This window comes from Salvia splendens, chromosome 8, assembly GCF_004379255.2.
Source record: "Salvia splendens isolate huo1 chromosome 8, SspV2, whole genome shotgun sequence".
Classification (NCBI taxonomy): domain Eukaryota; kingdom Viridiplantae; phylum Streptophyta; class Magnoliopsida; order Lamiales; family Lamiaceae; genus Salvia; species Salvia splendens.
In genome coordinates, this window is record NC_056039.1 from 12,766,617 (window position 1) to 12,775,498 (window position 8,882).

At 35.7% G+C, this 8,882-nt stretch overlaps 1 protein-coding gene across 1 annotated transcript; it reads left to right on the plus strand.

Annotated features, from left to right (window-relative positions):
• The first annotated feature begins 526 nt into the window (after positions 1 to 526).
• On the plus strand, positions 527 to 8,242 carry LOC121744727 (protein ROOT HAIR DEFECTIVE 3-like). The gene is made up of 23 exons (XM_042138328.1): positions 527 to 701; positions 1,220 to 1,369; positions 1,548 to 1,614; positions 1,698 to 1,800; positions 2,260 to 2,330; positions 2,420 to 2,483; positions 2,562 to 2,627; positions 2,767 to 2,814; positions 2,915 to 2,977; positions 3,077 to 3,133; positions 3,273 to 3,431; positions 3,513 to 3,581; positions 3,654 to 3,745; positions 4,146 to 4,224; positions 4,491 to 4,656; positions 4,975 to 5,099; positions 5,426 to 5,688; positions 5,789 to 5,885; positions 5,969 to 6,127; positions 6,428 to 6,532; positions 6,707 to 6,801; positions 6,920 to 7,016; positions 7,669 to 8,242. Exons 1-23 carry the CDS (start codon positions 698 to 700, stop codon positions 7,915 to 7,917), a joined length of 2,448 nt encoding a protein of 815 aa, XP_041994262.1. The 5' UTR covers positions 527 to 697; the 3' UTR covers positions 7,918 to 8,242.
• The last annotated feature ends 640 nt before the right edge of the window (positions 8,243 to 8,882 follow it).

The following is an 8,882-nucleotide window of genomic DNA, read 5'->3' on the forward strand; positions in this document are numbered from 1 at the left end:
AATAACAATAACAAATATCCTCATTTTCGTTCCATAAAAAAGAAGTTAATTAGTTTACCGAAATTTGTTTATGATAATCATGGTAAAATGATTTGGAAGTCGGATACAATACTGTCTACATGATTTATACGAATTGTTAATTAGGCGGAAATGAAATGAATTAAAAATAATTATTAATGTTGGAATGAAATTACATTCAGTATGATTTAGTTTATTTATTGTATTGTAATTTACATTTAGGTGGCGTTCGGTTGCCATGACTAATATCATGAAACTATCTATCTAGGATTAAGTTGTGAGATTATTTTAGTTAGAGGGGAGGCTATGACTAATTATCATTAGATTATCCATCTAGGATTAAGTTGAAGGGTTCAATCTTATGAACCAAACACGATATATATTTAATCATTAGATTTAATCTTGCCGACCGAACACCTCATTAATGATTATTCTTCATTAATTATTAATTTAGAAAATTAATTTAATCCTAATATCCCGATTAATGATTATTCTTCCGATATTCTCTCTGTTTTCTTCATTCAGCCATCTTACTTTTTGTAGACTGAGAAAATCTGATTACATCCCCATTTGAGATATCTACTGTAATTCCAACTTCTCCTTCTCTCCTCAATTTCCCCGATCTCGCCGTCTCCGGCCTCCCACCGCCTTGATCGAAGTCTCCTCATTGCTCGCCGATATGAGTAGGTTTTCGATCCATTTACTGTTAAGTTTTGAGCAGAGCAGAATCTTCAATCCCTGTGATCTGTTCCTATTAAGTGTAAAGTGATTGCTTGGGGATTAGAGTACCAATCTAGCAAATTTCATTTTGTAATTTAGTTGAATAGCTGATTTTTAGTTTCTTCGACTTCGATTGAAAGTAGGTCAAAATCGTCTGCTGTTTTGTTGTTTTTGTGGCTATTTTCGTGAAGTAGGCTTTCGGTGCGCTGGTTTTTTTGAGCGACATCAAGTTCATAATTTGGATTTTGGTTGGGAAATACTCATTTGGTATAATCGTGATTGGAGCTCGTGTCTGATTAAATTTCTAGTGGATTTATGTATTTCTGTGCTATATTTCTAATCATCTTTCTTATTTTTGCCTGATTATTTGTGTGTTATGTTTTCACCTAATGATAATTCGTGACTGTTTTATGGTGAATGACTTTACAGAAGTTTTGTTTTTGACTTTGTTCTATTATGCAACTGCTCGTTTACTTCACAGATGAAAGAGACCATTGTTGTTCAACTCACCTCATAGAAGGGGATGGTACTTTCAATGTTGCTGGAGTTGATAATTTTGTGAAGGAAATTAAACTTGCTGAGTGTGGGCTGTCTTATGCTGTTGTAGCCATCATGGGCCCTCAGAGCAGCGGTATGTAGATTTCAAGTAACCTTGCTTTTATATTATTGTTTATTCAGTTTCGTGCAGGCATGTATATGATTGATATTTTGTTTCCTTTTGTACCTCTGGTGATTATGATATTGATATATGCTAAATTATCTACTGACTCTGTCAATGGGTGTTTTGTGATCTTTATGAAATATGGCAGGGAAGAGTACATTGTTGAATCACCTGTTTGGTACGAATTTTAGAGAAATGGATGCTTTAAGGGGGAGGCATGTACCTCTTGACTGAGCTTAAACTAATTTTCTTTTCTATATGGAATTTCGGATGTAAGAGAACATTTAAATCTTTTCAGGTCACAAACCACAAAGGGCATATGGATGGCGCATTGTGTTGGCATTGAGCCTTGTACTCTCGTTATGGATTTAGAGGGTAGTGATGGAAGAGAAAGAGGAGAGGTGCTATTGAATTTCTACTTGTTGACTTGAGTCTTGATATGCATCCATTAGTTTGGTTTTAACGGCTTATCTTCTGCATTATTAGAGATCTTGAGAGATTTTATCCATGTCATTTTAATGCTCAATCTCATTTTTGCTGAGCTACCTAATTTTTGTCAAGTTGCAACCCAGTTTTTCTTGCAAGCTTCTGATAGCGCTTCACCTATACCTTGTTCTCCTATTATTGTAAATCTAGATTTCTGAAGATAATCTTGCATCCTGGTACATGTATTGTGTATCCACACCCTAAGTGTTCTTCAAGCCTACTAAGCATTTTCCTATTGATTGCATTCATTGGCATTCCAATTTTGTTAATTTTGTTTATTAACTCTAGGTTCCTATACATATGTTTGTGTTTGTTTGGGTTAAGTTATAACCATCTTCCTCTTATAATTCTCTGACTGTTTTGCTCCTTTTCAGGACGACACTGCATTTGAAAAGCAGAGTGCTCTTTTTGCTCTTGCTGTTTCTGACATAGTTCTCATAAATATGTAAGAGTCTTGATAGCATGAATGATGATCTTGATTATACTCTTATTGCTTTGACGGTTTCTTATTATTATTTAAAAAATACTATGCAGGTGGTGTCATGATATTGGGCGTGAACAGGCTGCAAATAAACCTCTTTTAAAAACTGTATTTCAGGTGACCATCAATGTAATCCATGCACACTTTGCCGAAATATGCCAATAGATCTTCTGATTTATCTTTTACTATAAACAGGTTATGATGAGATTATTCAGTCCTCGTAAGACAACGTTGATGTTTGTAATTCGTGATAAAACCAGGGTATGTTTTCTTTCCTAGTTTATCACTTGAGACTTGACTTGTTTGATTCTTTTAGACTATCGAAATGTATGGTGCATTTGTTCTGTCAAATCATTTGTGAAAACGCTGTAACATTCTTGTCTGCTTTGCATGGTGATAGACGCCATTGGAAAACTTGGAGCCAATTTTAAGGGAAGACGTCCAGAAGGTACATGATATGCTGTTGCTTGTACCTATATCTCTTGTAGGTTTTATTGCAGTTGGTCACTAACATTCTTCCTTCCATTTATCTTCTCACTTTTTGAAAGATATGGGATTCTGTTCCTAAGCCAGACGCTCACAAGGAAACCCCATTAAGTGAATTTTTTAATGTAAGATGTTGCAGATTAATTAATTTTTACCTTGCTTTGTAATTGTGTAAAAAATTTGAAACTTAATGGACTTCTTTTTGTCAAATAATCAATTGACAGGTTGAGGTTGTGGCTCTCTCTAGTTATGAAGAGAAGGAAGAACAATTTAAAGAACAGGTTTGTGTTCTTGTTTGAATTCTTCTAAGGTATTGGCTTTATATTAAAGGGTTGTGCTCGCTGCTCACGAGGAATGTGGAAGAATGGGTGTTTTTTTCATATGAAGATCTGAAAATAATTATATGTTTTTTTTCTGAAGGTGGCTAGTCTTAGACAACGTTTTTTCCATTCTATTGCGCCTGGTGGGCTTGCTGGAGATAGGCGTGGTGTGGTGCCAGCTTCAGGATTTTCATTCAGTGCACAACAGATATGGAAAGTCATTAAGGAAAATAAGGACCTCGACCTGCCTGCTCACAAGGTTTAAAACTTAATATCTGTTTAAAATCTGCAATGAACTGTTCATGCAATTTCTTTCATGTAATTTGTTGTTTAATCATAGGTCATGGTTGCCACTGTACGCTGTGATGAGATTGCAAATGAGAAGTTTTCATCCTTTGTTGAGAATGAGGTACTTCTATATTACAAGTAATTGAGTAGTACTCTGATTTGCATTTGATTAATTTTGGCTTATAATATGAAGGCGTGGCGTCAACTAGAAGATATAGTACAATCAAGACCTGTACCTGGATTTGGGAAGAAGCTGACCTCTATTCTTGATGTCTGCTTATCAGAGTAAGTGAATAGCCTGTCTGCATATATTTCTAGCCATTCCATGATAATATTTGCATCCATTTGGCTATGTAGTCTCAGTTTTTGACTATGAGAACATCTCTTCTAAGTATTTTATTATGTGAAGATTGAAGAAAAAAAAATCATGCTAGGTAGTATCCTTTTTACATGTTTCATTCTCTGCCTTGTGCTTACTTTGTGATCGCGAAGATAAACTTTTGTATTGATCAACTAAAGTGAGAAAATGGGTTCGTTTATCGGTGATAGCCTTTTTGCCTGGATTTGGATGAAATAAGCTTTCAGAAAACCAATTAATTCTTGTTACTTTTGATTGTATACTATATTGGCTCAGTTAAGTTTAATATGTTAAGTTATATGCTGTGTTGGCCTCTTGCTTTAATAGGTATGATGCAGATGCTACCTATTTTGATGAAGGTGTTAGATCTTCAAAGCGGAAACAATTGGAAGAGAAGCTTTTGCAAGTAATTGTTCTTAGCTTCATATTGTTTTTAACCTCCCATATCTGGTTTACACTTTACATAAACAGGAGTTATCATTCATGCCTCTACTCTTAGTCTCATTTCACTAGCTTGGCATTGATACTTTTCCATATAAGAGTTCAGGGGTTAAGGGCATGGACAGTTTGCACATTTGATTGTTCTCATCAGTTTATCTGTTGTTGTACTTTACTTCTCTTCTGTTTTCTTTGACAGTTTCTTTACTTTGTCTTTTAATTGTTTATAAATAGCTCATCAAACCAGCATACCAGTCCATGTTGGAGCATATTTGCTCTGAGACCTTGGACAGATTCAAAGAAGCACTTGATAATACCTTGAATGAGGGTAAAGGATTTGCTGTGGCTGCTCGTGACTGCACCGATTACTTTATGACACAGTTTGATGAAACATCTGCAGGTACAGTTCCATACATATAAAATACCATGTCTGATGTTTTACTTGGATGGTTGTGGACTCTTTTCGCTGAATTACAACATTCACTTCTTTTTTCCTGCTTTTGCATTTTCTCATAAAATGCAACATCTTAGGAGGGGCACATAAAGAATTACTGCTAATGGCTACTTAGAGATATTTTGTTCCTTTTTTTAGTAAAGCAGGATTGTTCCTGATGAACATTTTTTTCTCGTTAATAATGAACTGTTCCTTAATGTCAGAGTTCCATAATATACCGTGATTGGGAGTATCTTGATTCAATTAACCTTGTATGATTTGTAGATGCGCAGATCGGTCAAACAAATTGGGACTCTTCTAAAGTTAGAGAGAAGCTTAGGCGAGATATAGATGCTCATGTTGCTGCAGTTCGTGCTACCAAGTTGTCGGATCTTACTACCCTGTTTGAGGTGTGCAATGCTGCTTAGTCCAGTCTATGTAGAATCTTCTTAGTAGGACTATGCATATAGTTGACTTCTTCAAGCTCTAGTTTAAATATTACTCCAACTTATGCCACACAAGAATACAATTTTAGGTTATGCAAAGCATATAACTTTATAACTGAATCAGTATCAAGTTCTGGGTGAACAGAGCTGCATCTTCACCAGCACTAAATAGCTAGTTCGTGAAATTAAGCATTTTTTTTATGTTGTAATCACCGGACAGTTTAGTGGGTGTTTATATTTTGTATTATGATTTAATTTTAGCTTCTCTCACTGATAGCTTCCATGTGCAGAAAAAATTGAACGAAGCATTGGCTGCACCTGTTGAGGCTTTGTTAGATGGAGCCAGTGATGACACATGGCCAGCAATAAGAAAGCTTCTTCGCCGTGAGACGGAAGTAGCCATTAATGGGTTTTGTAGTGCACTTTCTGCTTTTGAAATAGATGATATAACAAAGGAAAAAATGCTGGTGAGGCTGGAGGATTATGCAAGAGGAGTAGTAGAAGCTAAGGCAAAAGAAGAAGCTGGAAGGGTTTTGACCCGTATGAAAGACAGGTGAGAGCTGTGTTCTCTTTATTTATAACCTGGTGGGATGTCTTGAATATTTTTCTCATACTTGTTAACCAATGTGAACTAATCATACTATTGCTGGCAGGTTTTCAATGTTATTTAGCCATGATTCGGACTCAATGCCACGTGTCTGGACGGGGAAGGAAGATATTCGAGCAATCACCAAAACTGCTCGCTCTGCTGTATGATACTCTTAATTACTTTACTAGTTTCCTGTAATGAGATATTAACTGTCAAGCTAAAATGTTCTTGTTTTTGGATCCAGTCTTTGAAACTACTTTCTGTTATGGCTGCTGTTCGTTTGGATGACGATGCTGATTCTATTGAAAACATGTTGTCCCTTGCTCTTGTTGATCCCAAAAGTGGGGCTGCTGCCAGTAGGGGTATTTCAGCAGATCCTCTTGCTTCAAGTAGTTGGGATGAGGTATTTAGCCTTGCTTTTTGTAATATTAGTATGCATTCATGCTTTTTTCATCTGAGTGATGTCATTTAGGTTTCCATTCGGGGTAACCTTCTAGGTAAAGTATTGTTCCTTTAAGAAATTCTTATCTTTTTTATTGATCTTTTGTTTGTATAATGTTCTACTTGATGTATGAGCAATCATTCTAGATAATCAAAGACAGATAAAATAATTTCAGCAATTCTGTGGTTGCTCAGTGATCTGTTGTTATCCACCCAGACCCAGGCACTGATACTTGGTCTGTGTTTGACTTTTGTGTTTCAGGTTCCATCATCCAAAACACTATTATCTCCAGTTCAGTGTAAAAACTTGTGGAGGCAATTCACAGCGGAGACTGAGTATACTGTTAGCCAAGCAATTACTGCTCAGGTAATGCTTGCATGCTTAATGCTTTGGATATTCTTGATGTATCATGCTTCATATAACTTCATAGTATAGAAATAGGTTTACTATGGCTTCTGCGTTTGTTCAGTTATATGATTCTATATTTCACAGGTGTGTCCTGCAGAGTCACTTATGCTCTCTTATTTTCCATATTTTCAGGAGGCTAGCAGGCGAAATAACAACTGGTTACCACCTCCATGGGCAATCCTAGCCTTGGTTGTTTTGGGTTTTAATGAATTTATGACCCTTTTGAGGTACTCTTCAAATATGATTTGATTTGATGTTTCTGGGAGGTATTGGAATTAGCCTAGCAGCAGTTCATACATTTAAATCTTTACACTAATCTTTGCTGGTGCTAATGTTTCTTGACAGAAATCCATTGTATTTGGGTGTCATTTTCGTTGCTTTTCTGCTTACAAAAGCCCTCTGGGTGCAGTTAGACATTTCTGGTGAATTCCGAAACGGAGCTGTAAGTCAACTCTTTAAATTTTCTTTCAGAGTACAAGCTTCCTTAATTTCACATAATTTATTCTGAAATATACCCTCCGTCCCATTAGAAATAAAACATTTGCATTTCGGCACGGGATTTTATGTAGTGTTGTTTTGTGAGTTAACGAGGAGAGAATAAAGTAAGAGAGATGAAAAAGTAGAGATAATGTTTTTTCTGTTTTAGGAAATGTTTCATTTTTAATGGGATAACTCAAAAAGGAAAACGTTTTATTTTTAATGGGACAGAGGGAGTATATAATTCAGGGTATCCAACTCCTGTATAGTCCTTTCTTTAACTTTTGAAGTCCTTAGTCAAAACTTTTCATGGATAGAGCACATGCATCTAACTATCTTTAAATACCGGATAAAACAACTAGTTTTTGTTTGGATTAGACATCCACATATAGATCAAGTTGGGATACCATGACTAAAGTGTACTCGACTTGGATTTCTGCCATCAAATGTGCCGTAACTCATATCTGCTGTCCCTTGTGTTTCTCTCCTTTGGATCGTGGAGGAACAACATGTTTGAGGCTTTGAGGCTCAATTTATGACTTATGAACACAATTCAATCAATGCCTGATTTTGTTTGTTTTGTTTCGTTTCGCTTCGTTTCATTTCTATTCTTACAGCTACCTGGAATTCTATCTCTGTCGACCAAATTTCTCCCTACCGTTATGAACCTCCTAAGAAAACTGGCAGAGGAAGGCCAAAGACCTGCTAATGCGGATCCTCAGCAGAACCCTACCGCTCCAGCTATGACCTTACGAAGCACCACAAACGATCACAGTGCAATGTCTTCAAGCGCTTCCTCTGAAGTAACTACATCTGGAAATGGGACAGAGTACTCGAGCCCCTCATCCAGCAAAAAGCCACAGTAAGCTCACTCTCATTTGCATCTTCTCCTTGCATTACCGGCTCCTAATTAGGAAGGCGTTATTAGAAAGGAAACAATCAGAGAGGTCGAAGAGAATATACTTTCGAATGTGGGTATCATAGTTGTATTTCATATTTATCCATTTGTCACCTTTGTCGTGGTCATGGACCGAGTTTTTACTGGCCAGGCCTTGGTTGTGGTCATCTTCCTTTACCTTCAGTTTTGTAACATTAGAAAGTGAAAAATATAAATATGTATTGAATCGCACTGGGAATTTTTATGACCCATTTTGTATGTTATGAAGAAGCAGTGGAGCTCTTCTGATTTGAGTCTCAGTGTTTGGAAAGAATAATGTTTTTTGGTCTGTTTTATGAAACTGAGTTTCTGGTTTGGTACGTTTAGTTTTGTGTGGTTTGATCAACAACAAAACTAGGAACAGAGAACTTGTGTTAAGACTCTCTTATCAATATTTAGTCCTAAATCTATCTGTTGTTTTGTTGGTACTGTGATTATAAATATGGGTATAGATTTTAATCTCGATCCGATCCGATCCGATCCATTTTTATAGTAAGACGATTTCACATAAAAGTCCGTGATTACAAAATGGCTCTAAGTTAAATAATTGAGTGAACTTCAAAATTGATTTCTGGAAAATGAAGTTAGTAGGTTTTAGGTTTCTGAACTTAAATAAATATCATCACAAGTCTTTCCGAACCATTAATCACATTTTAGGTTTCTTTCTGACTTTATTTTTTCATTTTGCCCCTAACTCCTTGCGAGTTTATTTAATCCAAATTCATTGATATTTTAAGAACTCAAATATCACATCACATATATTTTTAAAATTTTAATTTATATAAAAATATAATATATAAATAATAATGAAAAATTCCTATTATACATGTTTAGAAATTATTAGTACTATAAATGTTTACATATTTTTAGACGTATGCATAACAAATTTACTAC